The sequence below is a fragment of the Symphodus melops genome (genome assembly GCF_947650265.1).
Source record: "Symphodus melops genome assembly, chromosome: 17".
Classification (NCBI taxonomy): Eukaryota; Metazoa; Chordata; class Actinopteri; order Labriformes; family Labridae; genus Symphodus; species Symphodus melops.
Window position 1 is genome coordinate 20026137 of NC_136707.1, and position 17654 is coordinate 20043790.

Below are 17654 nucleotides of genomic sequence, written 5' to 3' on the forward strand. Positions count from 1 at the left end.
AAAAAAAAAGAGGAAGGGGGTATTTTATTTTATTAGTCAAATCAAAGCTCCTGAAACAGATCATTCATCATCATTTAATGATGTTGTCTTTAACACCTAAGGAAGTGAAAGAGACCAGCAGCATGTACTTCGTTATTGTGCTAGAACGTAATTACAAACGTATTACAAAAAAACAAGACAGAAACCTTGAACTGAAAGAGTTACCAATAAATCCTGTAAGTTATTCAGTTAAGTATCAGGTGGCCTCTCCATATGATCTGATTTCCAGGTTTTTAAGTGTCTCCTGCTGTTGTCTATAACACTGCAATATGAATCCTATTTTAAACATTCTGATCTGAGTCTCTGCTTCAAACGAGAGAAGCAGCAGTGATCGAGTTCAGGTTCATCACGGTTATTCTGGATTTAATTTAAAAATAAAGATGTATGAAATGTTTCAGAAAAGAATCTTTATAATGTATACACCAAAATACAAACAGCTTAAATGTCTAAACTTTGACAAAAATGAATGTAAATACAATTAGGTATTAAAATGTATTGACAGAACCCTTATTTAAAGTGAAGAGGAGAAAATCAATCTCAAATTAGACTTAAATTACATTTTTATTGCTAAAAGAAATTCTCCAGATATTTCATCTTTATTTATTCACAGTCTTTACCATGAGAGAGTCCAGTAAAGTCAAATAAAATCAGAATTCATTCCAGACATACAATAAGAAATACTCTAGAAATTGAAATGAAAAAAAATCTTTTTTTGTGTTTAAGAGGGCTCAGTGTTGTCAGCTAAAAACATTAAAAACATTAAATTCTGACACAGAACTTAGGGTCAGTGTGATATTGCTGTGACCAAGTGGCTGCACAGATTTATTCACATATGGGTGAATAATATGTTCATGTACACAAAGTTAATCAGACGTTTATTCTTGACTTGGGCAGTGAGAAATAAAGGAATATGACATTTATGTCCTTAAAGGTCACACATGATCCTGCTTTTCAAACAATTTAAAGAGGTCTCCGAAGTTTGTTGTTCTAAATCCACTCTGATCCTGTATTTTTGATCCTGTTTGTAGCTTTAAATGCAAATGATTTGACTTATAGTAGGAGAGTTTGTAGATGGACTAGGGACACGTATAAGTGTTACAAAAACATGGTAAAGTGCACTTTGCATTATGTGTGACCTTTAATATTTTTGCTTTACAAAAAAGAATCTTCACAAAGTGTCATCTGTGCATCTCTCGTCATGTGAAGCTACAATGTTGGCATCGATTTCAGCCGTATTTAAAACACGCTAAAACATCTCGAAGAACTGTAAAATATGGACACCATTTATAAAACACATAAAGCACACACAGGTACTCAAAGCCCTTCAACACAAAACAAACATGTAACACTATGAACACTTTTAAGATGTTTTATGGCAACTGCATTATGTGACTCAAACTGACCATTTTAAAAGCACTTACAGCTCTGTGTGAGAGGTTACAAACAAGTAAAGTCAATATGCATGCTTTAATACTACAGAGAGCAAAGGAATAGTTCTTAGGCACAGATAAAACATTTTTTACTCTGAATCTTGCACTTTAGTACAGATACTCTTTTTTTTTTCTTTAAACAAATAACAATCATCCACCTGTTCATCATAAATACTCAGGCTACATGTGTTTAAGAACAATCAGTTGCTAAAGAAGCTATTTCAGCAGGATACAACAGTCAGAAACATTGGCATTGCGGTGACGTAAATCAATGAGCGAAAGTGTAGAAGAAAACACAATCATTCGAATTCCAGGAGCTAGAATACAGTTGATTGTTTTTTTTTAGCAGCGTTGACTTAAGTTTCTGTGGTGCAACGTTTGTATTCAAAGTCTAAAAATTCAAGTTCACACATCAGGACATGTTGAGTCACAGGTTATCCAAGAGAGTGCTGCTTCTTCAGGCTGTCGGAGCGCCTCACTCTGTCCTCTGGGGTCCTCTTGTACCAGCTCCTGAGAGGACACAAACATGGGAATATTGTGATGATGTTTCAGTTACTGGAGGCTGATCAAAACAATGTTGTGATTGTTAAATTACGTGTCTGTTTTTGAAATGACATGTATGTGTCATGCAAAAACATCTTAAAGCCAATCAACATGTAGCGGTTCATTTGTTTGATGAAAGTGAGACGTTTTTACAAAGGCTCTGAAAGTTTATCATGGTGTCTCACCCTTGGCGATTCAGCTGGCCTTGGATGGGAGAGTTTTGGCCTTGGTTTGGATTCAGGACTCTAGAAAAGGAAGATATAACATACAATATGTGTGTGTGTGTGTGTGGAGGGGGGGGGAAATGTTTTGCTAAAAACTAAATGGAAAAGCTGTTGAATTAGCACTCTTTGTTTTTACCTGTTGGTTGTCGGGGTCTTTGGTTTATGTTGCGTCTTCCTAGCCTGAGCTGGGGATTGACCAACCCTGATGGGGGGGCCAAACAAAAACAATAAAATTACTTTTTTTCATTGGATCTCTTTTTTTAAACCCTAAAATATAAAATCAGTGAGGCAGTTGTCTTCTTTGGAATCCCACCTCTTTTTCCGGTCCCGAGACCTCTGTGTGGCAGCAGACAAAACCACTCTCTCCTTGGGGCATTTAGCTTTCTCCTACAGTTAGTAAAGAACATTACTGTTTAGTTCATGATGGAAGTGTTGACATAGACAAGAGAGAGCATGTTACTAAGCTGCAAGAAAACAATGACTTCCCTGAAAGTTGAAATATAAATGTGTGTCCCCAAAAAAAAAAGTCCCCAGAAGGTACTCCAATGATATTAAATATAACTTGAAAGAAAAAGCCATGGCTTTCTTTGTTAATCCACAAATTGTAAAGACAAATGTTTGGTTGGTATACTCCAATATAAACTCCCGAACATGAACATGATTCAGCGCTCACAATTTCAATATCTGGTTAGTTTTCATGCTCTCTAAAAGGTGTGACAAGATGTCTGAACTTTAATGTCAGGCCTTCCTTTTTAAAATAAGAACATGTGTTCCTTCTTCTAAAGTACAGTATGTCTACAGGAGGGATTTCTGTCCTGTAGTTTCCTCTCTGCTCGCAGCTCCCTGTCCTGCTGCAGCAACGCCAACCGTTCCCCTAGAGGAATTTCGAAGAAGATGTCATGGACGTCATAAAGGGCTGCGCGTAACTGAGGCGGGGAAAAAGGATGCACATATAAACACAGAGCATGATTGACCTCTTCTGGACACAAACAGTCAGTGCACATTAATACCTGGGCTCTCACTCTCTCCTGCAGGGAGCGGTCTTGTGGCGAGCAGGTGCCTCTCAGAAGAGAGTCACCTGCAAATGAACATCTTAAGTTAGCCAGCCCCAGAGTGGCATCACTTTCAAAGCAGCTGGGGGGGACAATCTTTCAAAACAGCTGGGGAAGTGTAAGACTGGTTGTCTAATAGGGATCACTCTGCTAAACCACCTGGTGTACGAAGAAAATGTAGTTATTATGTCCCCCAGCACTGTAGGGTTCCAGCAGTTGTTGGATATATGCTCAAAGTATGGGGATGAGTTTGATGTTCAGTACAATGCAAAAAAGAGTGTTGCATTGGTTTGTAGGACTATGTAGGATCAGAAGCTGCACTTCCCAATGTTTTACCTGTCAGGGCAATGCATCTGTGTATCCAACTGTACAAAATATCTTGGGCACATCATTACTGACAAGATGGAAGTTGATGCTGACATGTACAGGCAAAGACGAATGTTGTATGTCCAAGCGAACATGTTAGTAAGGAAATTCCATTACTGCTCTGATGATGTAAAAGTGAACTTGTTTCGTGTTCACTGCACCCCTATGTATGCAGCCCCTTTACAAAAAAGGAGACCATGCGCAAACTGAAAGTAGCATACAATGATTGTTTGAGGACACTGCTGAAGAAGCCCAGGAGCAGCAATGCTAGTAAGCTTTTTTGTGAATTGAGATTATGCTGTTTACAGGCCCTCTTGAGGAACCTGATGTTTAAGTTCATGTGTCGACTTGATGAGTCACAAAACTGAATTATTCTGAGGCTCACAAGGCCCAGGTGTAGCTCGGTCCAATATCAATCACATCTATGGAAGCATTGGTATGAGTGCCTTTTAAGACTCTTGTGAAAAAGGTTTTTTTTTGTTTTTGTGTATATGTTTATGTAACTGTTTTTTAATATACTATATATCTTCCTATTGGGCTTAGAGCCTGTAATAGTTTATATATGATGGTGCATTCAAATCAACAGTAATAAACAGTTACTAAAGTTAATAAACAGAGAAGGTAGGCAGCACGACTCGAGGGACGAGGGTCTTACACCTCAACTTTCCCTGAGAGCTGAACTACCGTACTGCAGCTAGTAGGAGTGTAAACTTCACAAAGCAAAAACAGATGGTACTAAAAGAGCAACACGGCTGCAAAGAAACTGCAAGTTGTCGACTGAATTAAATGTTATTAGACAACAATAAGATGTTACAAACAGAAACTAGCAAATGCAAAAAAAAAAGGTCCCCAGCAAGTATATGTCAGTTCATAGGTTCACTCATAGATTATATTATATAAATGCATCAGAGGTTGTTGCTTATTTCCATCTCAAATGACCATCTTGACTGTTGACTTTTCTCCTTCAAGACACAGTTTAAAACCTTGTTTGAATGAAATACAATCATTGGTCTGATAAATCATATCATTTACTACTTAGACTGCAGACGCCACATTTGATGTCTATGGTGGCTTAATAAGAAAACATAGACTGTAATTCGACAAATGCAATGTCATGTCAAACTAAATGTAGTCCTTTAAGTAGTGAGTCTGTGATGACTTGTGTGTGCTCTTTATTTTACATCGTAAACTTTACTTTCTTTAAGAGTCACATACAGTATGTTTCTTGTACCAAAAGTTTATGTAAATCCTGATCAGGTCACATCTGGATTTAACTACGCAGCTTAGAGCCAGATGTCCATAGAAGTCTCAGTGTAATTCAATCATTCTTCCTTGATGCTCTACCTTCAGGAGTAACCTGAGGAGTTATCTCAAGAAAATTAATATTTTTTTTATAGATGATCCAATAAAAGATGCATTAGAACAACATAATCTGGTATAATAGAGTATGTTAGGTCTGATACTATGTTATTTGTTGTTCCTAAGTAGTAAAAAAAACTGTGTTGGCTATTTCTTCTAACATAGACACATTACGTTATGATTAACATACAGTATATAGTTTAATTGTATGAACATGAAATGTTTTCTCTTTGATTACAGGCTGACGTTAAAGCAAAGGTGTGCGTAGGGCTTGAAGAAAACTTGAACTGTGCATTAGAGAATCTCTATGAGCCCATGTTAAAGTCCTATAGCACTTTTTTGACGTGCCTCGAGGAGGGTGTTGAAAAATCCAATAGCTCGAGGGAAACTGTCTTGAAGTCCTTCTTATATCCCGTATGTATTTGAATATTTTGTTCCTTTATGCAAACCTTTGATTTTTCCCTTGATATTTAAAAGTTAATCATTGAATGTTTGTCTTTGTTTTTTTTTTTGTTTCAGAAAAGAGTAAACGGAAGTGCTTTTCACAGTAGATTGAAGTCCATTGTCGGAAACAATGGCGTCTGTTGTGTTCTAAAAGCTTATACTTCTCCGGCCAGTAGGGGGCATAGTGGGACAGTTGCTGCTCTAGAGAGATATAGAGTGAGAGAGAAGAAAAAGAAAAGGAATGTGTTGAGAAGAATGTGCGCCGACATTAAAGAAAGTTAAACGAAGTCCTCTGTTCGTGATGCTTTAAGTTTGCCTGACAAATACACAACAAATTGGCGACGAGGATGGCCGTGGCTTCTACTCCTTTGCCTCCCTCATTCCTACAATGTCCGGGAGAACCTACGATGCCGTTTGGAACGTGGCTAAAGATGTTCGAAAACTACCTGCTAGTGATTGACGTGGAAGGAGCCAAGTGGCCTGATGCCCGAAAGCGTGCTGTATTGCTACACAGCGTCGGAACCGAAGCACAGAGGATTTTCTACACTTTGACTGAAACAGGGACTACTTACAACCATGCTGTTGCTGCCTTGAAAGCGCATTTTGTGCAGAAGGTAAATGTCATTGCTGAAAGACATAAGTTTCGCCAACGTGCACAAAGACATGATGAAAGTATTGCACAATATGTTTCCGCGCTGCGTGAGATGCTCGTATTATGTGAATTTGGAAATGCAGAGCAAGATATGTTAAGAGACCAGATTGTGGAAAAGGCTTACAATGGACGCATACGTGAACGTTTGCTGCTCGAGGAACAACTCACACTGGATAAAGCGATTCAGATTGCCAACCAAGTGGAATCAGCCGCGCGCAACGCCAGCACGTTTTCACATAATGAAGTACAAGTGAGGGAAATGAATAAGCTGCCAAAGTTGGAAAAACAGCGCCCCTACAATGCAGGTAATGCCAGAAAACGTGACTCAAACACTCAACGGGCACGTAAATGCTACAGATGTGACTCAGATAAGCACCTTGCAAATTCACCGAACTGTCCTGCTGCAAATAAAACATGTAAATCATGTGGAAAGACTGGGCACTTTGCTAAAGTGTGCCGTTCAGGTCAAAAACATGAGGTGAAGGAGATTGTTATCCCAGAGCTGACTGTGCTGTATCTGAAAGATGCTGTGCCACTAGAGAGAAAAATTCTGTGCACAATAGAATTAGGTTTACCTACCAATATGCAGCCATTTAAGATGATAGTGGACACTGGATCTTCAGTGTCATTGCTTCCTGCTTGTGTTTATTGGAGCTCATTCAGTCACATCCCGCTAAAACGCACAGACATTCCTCTAGTCACCTACTCGAGGCAGAGAATCCCAGTACTTGGCTGTCTGAACATCACTGCATTTCATGACGGATGTTCTGCTCCAGCCACTTTCTTCATTGTAAAGTCAGGTTCGCTGCTGCTGGGGTTGGACTTAGTTGAGGCACTGGAAATTATGATTGTGGGAAGGAAAGTAGTACCGAAAGCAGAGTTGATGGTTAAGGAGATAACTGTTCAACCAGCAACTGCAACTGCACCTCCACCTGACACTACAGCCTTGCCTCTGTCTACCATGGGCTGTGTGAAAGACTTTGTACACAAAGTCAAAGTGAGAGATGATGTGAAACCTGTGCAACAAAAGTTAAGGCGGTTACCTTTCTCCGTCAGAGATACTGTTTCTGCAGAATTAAAGCGCCTGCTGGATGCTGACATCATCGAGAGGATTGATGCATCTCCCTGGGTGTCCCCAATTGTGGTGACTCAACGCAAGAACTCAGAAAGAATACGGATGTGTACTGATCTCAGAGAGCCCAACAAAGCTGTAGTGACTGATTGTTACCCTATTCCACACATTGAGGAGCTCTTTTCAGAGCTCAGAGGAGCATCTGTGTTCTCAACCATTGACCTTGCAAATGCTTACTATCAGGTCCCTCTGCATGAGGACAGCAGAGACCTGACTGCTTTTATAACACATGAAGGGCTCTTCAGATATAAGCGAGTTTGTTTTGGGCTAGCATCAGCACCGTCAGCATTTCAGAAAATGATGTCCATTGTGCTGAAAGATCTGCCTGGGGTTCAAGCATATCTTGATGACATCATTGTTTTCTCATCTTGCCGTGCTGATCATGAAACACGCCTGAAAGCTGTACTGTACAGACTACAGGAATCTGGACTGCGTCTGAATACTGAAAAATGCAAATTCTACCAAAATAAGCTGACTTACCTGGGGCATACCATAAGTAGGGATGGTCTGCTGCCGACTGATGACCACATTACAGCTATTCGTGATGCACCTGCACCCAGTGATACTGCATCTCTCAGGTCCTTCCTGGGCCTGACATCCTGGTACGCCAAGTTCATACAAAACTATGCAACTGTTGTGGAACCAATGAGAGATGTGTTGCGCACCGCTACATTTCAATGGACTGATAACGCCCAGCGCAGCTTTCAGCAGGTCAAACAGCTAATTACTGAAAGTCCAGCGCTGGCCCTTTTTGATCCCTCACTGCCCATCATCGTGTCCACAGACGCCTCAGACTATGGCATAGGTGGTGTCCTCACCCAGATGCATCCAGACAACTCCGAAAGGACAGTGGCTTTTGCTTCTCGCTCTCTGAGTACAGCTGAGAGGAAATACTCAGTGGTAGAAAAAGAAGCGTTGGCCTGTGTCTGAGCTACAGAGCGTTGGAGGACTTACTTATGGGGGACAAAGTTCACTTTACAAACTGATCACCAGGCTTTAACCACACTACTGATGACAAAAGGCATGGGGAGAGCTGGCATGAGGATAGCACGGTGGTCTGCCAGACTGCTCTGCTTCAACTATGATATTGTTTACAGACCTGGTGCTCAGAATCATGCAGCAGACTGCCTTTCCCGCTTGCCGCTGCCAAACAACCAAGAGTGCTCTTCAGAAATGGAACCGGAGACTGTTGCTGCCATCTCCACCCTCCTGACTGCCATTCCTATATCTGACTTCAAAAAGGTCTGTTCCTCCTGCCCAGAACTACGTCAGCTGCGCAGCTACATGGCGAAAGGGTGGCCTGCATCATCCAAAGGCCTGCCTATAGACATGTTGCCTTATTATCAGGTCAGAAACGAATTGTCTGTACACGACTCACTTGTTCTGAGAGGGGGTCACAGAATGGTGGTGCCAGTAAGTGTGCGTTCTCACATGGTACACCTGGCACATGAGAGCCACCAAGGCATTGTTCGTACTAAACAGAGACTGAGAGACTTGTATTGGTGGCCTAAGATGGATGCACTGGTGCAGTCTGTTATTGCAACATGTGTGTCATGTCAGCTGAATGATAAATCAACAAAGACAGCTCCTGCTCCGATGACACCAGTTCCTTTACCTGATGGTCCTTGGCAAAAGCTTGGACTGGACATTGTTGGCCCATTTGAGACTGGTCCTGCGGACTGCAAGTTTGCTATTACCATGGTGGACTACTATTCAAAGTGGCCAGAGGTGTGTTTTGCTCCACAGTGCACTGCGGCTACAGTGATTGCCTTCATGAGGTCAGTGTTTAGCCAAAAAGGAAACCCGATATCGGTGGTGACTGATAATGGTCCACAGCTTACCTCCTCAGAACTGTTCTCTTTCATGAAAGAACGAGATATCCAACACATCAGGACCACAATTTATCACCCGGAAGGAAACGGGGCAGTAGAGAGAATGAACAGAGTGTTAAAAGAAACCATTCTTACTGCAGAGAGAGTGAAAGCTCCTTGGAAAACCCATGTCACCGAGTTTCTTCAAGTTTATAGAGCTACACCACATGCAACCACAGGAACATCACCTTTTGAGCTCATGTACGGAAGAAAGATGAGAACAAAGCTCACTATCCAGCCAACACTCACTGTTGTTCAGGATAAACCACTGAGAGACAGAGTTGCAAAGAAACAGTTACACATGAAAACATATACGGACATGAAGAGACATGCCAAGACTCCTAAACTGCACCCAGGGAGCCTTGTGCGTGTGAGAAACCCCCTGCACACCAAGAAAGGAAGGTCCAAGTTCAGTGAACCTCTTAAAGTGACAAAACAGAAGGGACATCACAGCTACACCTTGAATGACGGGAAGACTTGGGATGCGTCACGCCTGTCTGTACTGCCGGAGACCTTTGTTCCTATAGCAGAAGAACCTGAGCCTCCAGAACCTGCTATGTGTGACAGCACACAGAATAGGAGCCAACGCAGTAGAAAACAGCCAGCTTGGATTAAAGACTATGTCACTTGAGCATACTGTATGTGAGGGACATAAGTGTTCATAAAACTAAAATAACTACTGCTAATTGTTATGTGAAGTTACATGCAGGTTATAATAACTACAGAAGATGTTGATATGTTCAGGTTATAACTACAGAGCTTACTAGTTGTGGTAAGAAAAACATTTTGATAATACCCCACGTTATTTTGAGGTAAGTGGAATGCTTTTAAGAAAGGGGGAAATGTTGTGTTCTAAAAGCTTATACTTCTCCGGCCAGTAGGGGGCATAGTGGGACAGTTGCTGCTCTAGAGAGATATAGAGTGAGAGAGAAGAAAAAGAAAAGGAATGTGTTGAGAAGAATGTGCGCCGACATTAAAGAAAGTTAAACGAAGTCCTCTGTTCGTGATGCTTTAAGTTTGCCTGACAAATACACAACAGCGTCTCCAAACCTAAAAAAGGGAAACCACAAAACCTTAATGAGAAATTAGCTTCAAAGCTGATGGAGAGCATCGATGAGGAATTTAGAAAGACCTTCCCGTAAGAAGTTATTAAACTAGGTCTAGACAATACCTCTTTAAAAAATACAGCTATAACAATAATAACAATAATGTTTCAGAAATGAATCAACATGTGAACCATTTCACGGGGCCATCAGTTCCTTTTCACTCGGCACAAAGACTCTGGTTGAAAAGTACAAAAAGCACAAAGGTGTGCAGCTGCAACTGGAATTTCTCAGGACAGAGGTAAGAGACAGTGATGGTAACGTCTCATCTAATGGTTTTGTTTTAAGCTTATTGTGGGAGCCAAGTTGCATTCATACGTGTTAAAATAACTAAGAAGCAATCAGTAATTTTGTTTGAAAGTTCATCTTTTATTTATGGGATATTATTGTAGAAGTTCACTTAAGAGTCAGTTAAAAGTAATTTGATTAAATTCGTCAGGATTTAATAAGGTACTTTTCTGTAAGGTTAAAAACAGTATTACTGTTAGAGCAGTGAGGTAGATTACTGTCTGTATCAAGTACGGACCGAGCCGCATGGATTTCTTACCGTAGTATAGTTTATTGATTAGGAGAACTTAACTTTGAACCCTCCTGTGAGATCCTCTTCAACTGAACATACACGAGGAATTCCAAGGCTGTTTTAATCTTCAACCCACCACTCTTATTATCAAGGTAAAGGAGACCCAACTCAAGAGGGAGCACATCAGTCCTGTTAGTGTCCCTTCACTGGCTCCAAATACAATTCAGAATCGATTTTCAGATTACTTTGTTTGTTTTTAAAGCAATGAATGGCGTAGCCCCCCAATACATTACTGACCTCCTCAGGCCATACTCCTCATGGAGCCCCCTTAGATCATCAGACAGCCCCTAAACTGTGGAACAGACTCCCTCTTCCCATCAGGTCTACATCCTCTACTGACTCTTTTGAGTCCCCTCTCTAGACGTAGTTTTTTGTGTTAGCGTGTTAGTCTTCTGATCCTGAATAGGTGGTTCTTTCAGGTTTCAGTTGTTGTTCTCATTATCTCTTCTATTTATACTATCATATTTTCTTTTGGGTTTTTTGTGGATATTCTGATGCTCTGTAAAGTGTTTCTTTAATGTATTGTACAGCAATTTGGTCAGCTGTGACTGTTTTTCGATGTGCTTTATAAAATAAATGTGCTTGACTTGACTCAACAACGAGGTGAGCAAATCAACTGAAACACGTTCCTGATTGACATATTGAACAAAGGAAACATTTAAGAAAGAAGCCAAATAAAATTATTTTTCTTTGTTATTATTGTTGATATTCCTTTCTTATGTAGAACACCATCAGTAAGGCCCATGTTAGCATTGCAGATGTATATATGTTTTTATGTTTTTTATCTTCTGTTGTAGGAAGAAAAAATGAAGACAAAACTCGACAAAACCATCCGAGAGCGTAAGAAAGAAATCTACAACAGCCTGCTGACAACAATTGAGGAAACCATGGATGATTGCTATCAAGGTAAAACAAAAGATTTGGTCATATGAAACTTTACACCAAATAAATAAATGTCATTAATGTGCATTTATGACCATTTTCTGTTTTTCTGTAGATGCACAACAATGTAAAGGCAAAGGCTCTCTGAATGCCATGAGGGAGATCATTGAGAAGCATGTTGGTGCCAAGGTCGACATGTTTGAGGAGGCTAAAAATACAATGTTGTTAAATCTGGAAAAACTAATGGTTTGTCATATGTCATAATTCACCCTACAATACATTTTATGAGTGTTATGAAGTAAAACACATTGTGGTGCACATCTTAATCTTGATTTATGATTCTATATTTATATTCACATCAAGGTTTTTTTTTCATTTAAGTGGAATGTGCATCAATCCTGAGAAACTTTGTTTGACTGCAGTTATACAAACATGCAGGTTCTTGTTAAAAATTAAGACAAACACAAAAGCTTTTGGTCTGTGTAGACTTTTTTTCTTTATGTTAATTCATGTATCATCTAGTAAATCCTAAAAAAGGTATGTTGGTTATAAGTGTAATATGTAAATAATATTTAAAATCATATTCAGGAGGACATCGAGGACACACTGATGGTAACGATGCTGAGGTCCATTAGCCTGTCGATCAATACAGATGATCAATCAGTTCCAGGTAAATGAATGTGAACAAGTGAACAAAACACCAGCGAAACGAGGACAACTTTGTATGTCAAAGTGGTTTGATTCTGATAAAATGCTTGATACATTTAAATTATGAATTCAGAATAAATAATCAATAATCATTTTTAATTGAGTTTTAGAAATATTTCACAAGTAATCCCAGTTTATGTGGACATATCCTGTCATTGTTATAGCACTGATGGCAACTGGTGAGAGGAAGGTACAGGAACATTATGTGTATCTTTTCCACCTTTAAACAGTTGTTTCAAAGGTTGATACAATAGAGAAAGTTCCAACATGGAGGAACATTTATCCGCCATCTCTTTAGCAACCCGATCGCCTGTTTTCTGCAGTATGTAACTTTAGGAGTTGGCCAAGGTTCATGTAAAGGGCAAACGACTTTCAGTTGGTGCCAAAGGGCACCAAACTGACATGTTGTTGCTTTAACACAGGAAGTGCACACCAACATTTAAAGAATTTTTTTTCAAGGTTGAAGTTTAATTTTTTGTTATTTAGATGTCAAAGAGGAGCTTGAGACGGTGACAAAATACTATAAAGACCTGAAGAAAATCCCACATAACGAAACATCACTAGTAAGGTAAAACATGTCTAAAAGTTGATAATGATCTGATTTTAAACTGTAAAATATGTAACGTATTTTTATAGCATTTGCTAACAATGCTTCTATTCACACCAGTGCTGATCAACCCGGCCCGTCGGCTGCACAGGTAAGTTTAAGTAAAACTCCTGATTAAAAGTTAACATTCTGGGAGACAATAAAATGGTAACATGAAAGTCATCAGTAGAATATCACAAGCGTCCTGTTTAACTCTCTTGTGGATATTTCAGGATTACTCGATGCAGAGAAACAGCTGAGGCCTGTTTAACCACTGAGGGTCCCACTGGGAACATGGAGAAGTAAAACGAGGCTTCTGGATATCAATCATTTGAGCTTTATTCACAAAGCACACATCTTTCATACAAATCAAAGTGCTTTACAGTGACTAAAAAACAAGAAGAAACATTAAATATAGGCAAGACAGGGTAGAAATAAAAATGTGTTTTGGATGGAGAGACAACTGCACACAAATAGTTAAATTATAAAAGATTAACAAGAAAGCATTACAGTAGGTCTAGCCTGCTTGTTATAAAATCGGCATTAGTTTACTTGTGTTGCTCAGAGAGAGAAACAGCCTCACTTTAGAAATGTTCTTTAAATGATAAAATGTTCTTTTTGTGATGGAGCAAACTTGGCTTAGAAAATAAAATCAGAATCAAATAAAATGCCAAGATTTCTTGCTGCTTGGGTTAAGAACAAGTGCGTTTGATGTAGGAGCCAGTTTCTCTCTCTGAGACTTTGAACCAAAAACGGTGAACAAAGTGAACGTGGAGGGTGTCAGTTCTGTTGCTCAATTCCTCAGTGTGTTAGCATCAACAAGATCAAAACAGTCACACCATCACATTGTACATACTGTAGGATACAGGTCAAAAGTTCATGTGCATGTTTTGCTGGCAGATACCAGACCTAACATTGATTATTTTCTCCATGAAGTAGGCAGCAAACTGTTGACATTTATAATCTGGAAGTTTAGCACTGTGGTTAACTGTGGGATTGAAAAGTGACTCAGTGGTACTGATTAGGTCTCAACCTTTTCATCAGATTGTTATTTTTGTTCTCTTTGAGTGGTATGTTAAGATGTTTGTTGTGAGTTTTATTCAATGAGATGTTGTTTTAGTGATAGGACAGTTTTACATTTGATCAATCGTGGCCTCAGGCCATAAATTGCAATGGGTGGTGGGATGTTGAGGGGATTCTTATCAGGGATGTTGAGCTTTTCATGTTTAAGTCTCAATTTAAGATTTGTTCCCCCATTGATTGGAGATAAATCATTTTCTACACAAATCAGAGAGGCTGTTACTCTTGGTTTTAGATTATGATGGTAATATGTGTTTCATACAATAATTGTGTTCCTTCAACACAAGAACTGCACTAAGGCAGAAACTGTTGGTCTGATTTGTGGACATACAGGTGTGGTTATTCATAAAACAGAACTGCATTACAGCTACAAAGACATTCCTATAAAACCTGTTTATGAGTGACATTAAAATGAAATTAACAGAAGGCTAATAACTGTTGGCTGCACAACCCTTACACACCTGTAATTAAACTTAGTGAGAAGAACATCTCAGCCCAAATAACTTTGGACTTGAGCCACCAAGTAAACTCGTTTACTGTTTCTTCCACCAGACATCTCAAAACCTTCCAATCATCTCTGTTCATGATGTCCTTTGTAAAGAACATTTCAACTTCTTTCTGTGTCATTTGTTTGTGTGTTTTTGACTTTGGTAATTTGTATTTGCTGAATGTTTACTATTAACATATTCATTTTTGCAGCATGTTCATTGCTTTTACAGCACCACTTCTCCATTGTATTTGTTTCCGATGGTTTTTTTTTCAAGTGTCATGGATTCTGATTTTTCTGCCTGTTTGTGTTCAACTCATACTGTAGCAGCATCCGTAGCATTGTCTTTGTAACTTTGTAATATTACAGTTTCCTGACGTCAGACAACCACACACAAACCTACAGCAATAAACCTGTTTGTAGAAGGTGGCTCATCTTATATGCCGTACATATTGTAAGAGCAATCTTTTATCCTGGGTTTAACTTTTGGATGTGTTGTATAGTGAATAAACTGTTGTTGATAATTGAGTACACACATCAGAGTGGTTGTTGCTCTTGGTTTTAGATTCTGATGGCATTTTTTGTTTGATACAAGAGTTATTTTGCAGTAAGAACTGCACTGAGACAGAAACTGTTGGTCTGCTTTGTGAACATATAATACAGGTGTGGTTCATCATAACAGATTTACGTTACAGCAACAAAGACACTCCTATAAAACCTGTTTATGAGTTACATTTACATACAGCTGGTGGATATAAGTTAATTGTTGACTGGACAACCCTTTCAAACGTTTCATTAAAGTCTATGAGAAGAACATCCCAGCCCAAATCACTTTGGACTTTAACCACTACATCTACCACTTAATCAAGTTTATAGAGGTATAAATAAAAATGTTCAAACTTTAAAACTCAGATAAAAGAATCCTACTGTCCAGAGTTAACCCTTTCACTGCTAGATGTTCATATTATTGCGCGTACGAATGAAAACAAATGATCCTTTCTCTTCAGAGTTTCAGCTTCACAGTGCAAGTCTCAAAAACAACCTGTATGATTCACTCTGACACATGCCTGCTATCTTTGCAATTAATTAATTACATTAGTTAAACACAGACCTGTAGTTAAGTTTTAGATTGGTTCCATTTATAGAAACGTTCAACATTTGTCCTTCACTTCTGTCTGATAGCTGCAGAACACAGCAACGGCTCCAGAGAAGAAATGTGGAAAAGGAGAAAGAAATATATAATTTACTGTGTGTGTCTGACAACAAGGGAGAAAAGCAAACTCATCTAGTCATGATGGTTAAAGAAAAAATTTTGTGATTATTATTAAAGAAAGAAAATACAAGTTCATTAAAAAAAAAGAAACGTTAAATCAACTTGTGACGTGTGATTGTGAACAAACAAGTTCATGATGAAGTAAAAGTGCTGATGGCAAGAAGGCGGGGCAGACAGAGAGATTGTGAATTTAAAGTTGAATGAAACATTGCTTCCATTTACAGGAAGAGGAACATACTGAAAGTGATTTAAGTGTCAGGTCATGTAACCTCTTGTGTATTTGACAAGACTGAGGTGATGGAGGTTTAATGACTGCTTGAGATGTTTTTGTTTTTTTACTTAATCATCTGAGAGTATTGATACAGCCATCTGTGGAGATTTCTGGACTTGTGTTAAGGATCGTCTACAGACTCCAAAGGAATTGTAAGTATTAGATGAGAAAGGAATAGTGATGTCATTTGTTTTAAAACTTACAATTTGACAGTTTTGCAAAACTTAATAAGTAATTCATGAGTGATTTTCATTCAACATAACCATATCTTTTTTTAAACAAAATTTTTTAGAGGAATTGGGAAATGTTGTAAATTCATATGTTAATTAAATTGGAAATCAACATCTTTCCTACAATTTAAAGGCACTTCCATTTCTACAGTGCCGTTTCTGATCACTGTTCTTGTAATGTTCATGGATGCATGTGAACTACAGCTTTAGAAACCAAATGTACTAAATGTTTTATTGTTAGAAGTTAAAATAAAACTCAAGGTTGTTTTTACTTATAATCAGTGTTTTATGTTGTATCACTGTTGGAAGCATTTATATCCAACACTACCTTTGTGGGCCATTCTGACAAAGATTTGTCTTTCAGCAGGTAACAGTTACATTAAACTTGTGTTTAGCTTTTCATGGCACCTGTTCTTGTGCATTCCCTGATTCTTTGCCCAACATTACTGTTAGAGCAGTTGTGACTGTGAGCTCAGAAATGTTGAAACAGCATATTGTCTGCAGTCCACCATGCAGGTGGAAGCATGCAGCAGCCTCTGATGCTTTCAAATGGAGATTTAATCTATGAGTGGAACCTACTGTATGACCTGACGGATGTTTCCCAAATAGTCACTTCGGACCTTTTCTTGTTCATAACTTCTTGTTTTTGTCTAATTACATTTAATTAACAAAAACGTTGACAATATGTGAAGTTGTAATACAACATTTTGTATTATTATGTGATTACTTTACAGTTTCTGTTTCCTGTCATGGATGATTTTGTTCAAAGAACATTAACTGAATGGGGTCTCAGAGATTGGATAGAAACATTTCAAGGTGAAGTATTACCATTCTTTTTGATGGTCACAGCATTTCCCACCAATACTGAAACATTCAATCATATGCAATTAATAGACAATATTACGCACTCTTATATCTCTCCATTAATGCATGTCCCTGGGGGATTAATAAAGAACATTGATCGTTAATTTTACCAACGGTCGTGTAAGTCAAATGCTTAGAATTTGCAACCCTCGCTAATAAAAGTATAAAATGTGCTGTAATATGGCTCTGAAATACTCTCAAATTACATTTGACAGAATTTCAGCGTTTTACACAATGATTTGGTTTTGTTTGACTAAGATTCTTCTGAATTGTTTTTTTTTCTTCCTAATAACAGAGGAAGAATATAATGAGGAAAGTTTTTACCTTCTCAGTAATGATGACATTGACCACTTGATCACGAAACGTGGACCAAGGTCAATATTCAAGAACAGATTCAAGATGCTAAAGGTAATTCTCTTCAATGTATTTGGTTTAATAAATTCATAGTTATAGATCCAATCATTCATAATAAAAAGAT

The 17654-nt window shown here is 38.6% G+C and overlaps 1 protein-coding gene and 1 long non-coding RNA gene across 2 annotated transcripts in view; one reads left to right on the forward strand and one right to left on the reverse strand.

The window, feature by feature from the left end:
- Nucleotides 1-1158: 1158 nt before the first annotated feature.
- On the reverse strand, nucleotides 1159-2259 carry LOC306838829. Its single transcript, XR_013781125.1, has 2 exons — nucleotides 2198-2259; nucleotides 1159-1979 (listed from the first exon to the last, which is right to left on the reverse strand). It is a non-coding gene; the product is annotated as an uncharacterized lncRNA (long non-coding RNA).
- A 13679-nt stretch (nucleotides 2260-15938) lies between these two features.
- The window catches only part of LOC306837650 (nuclear GTPase SLIP-GC-like), a 76448-nt gene continuing 74732 nt past the window's right edge, over nucleotides 15939-17654 (forward strand). Inside the window, exons 1-2 of the mRNA XM_079365392.1 lie at nucleotides 15939-16234; nucleotides 17047-17128. Of these exons, the coding sequence (XP_079221518.1) occupies nucleotides 17062-17128 (67 nt within the window). The 5' untranslated portion in view covers nucleotides 15939-16234; nucleotides 17047-17061. The remainder of the gene's footprint in view (nucleotides 16235-17046; nucleotides 17129-17654) is intronic.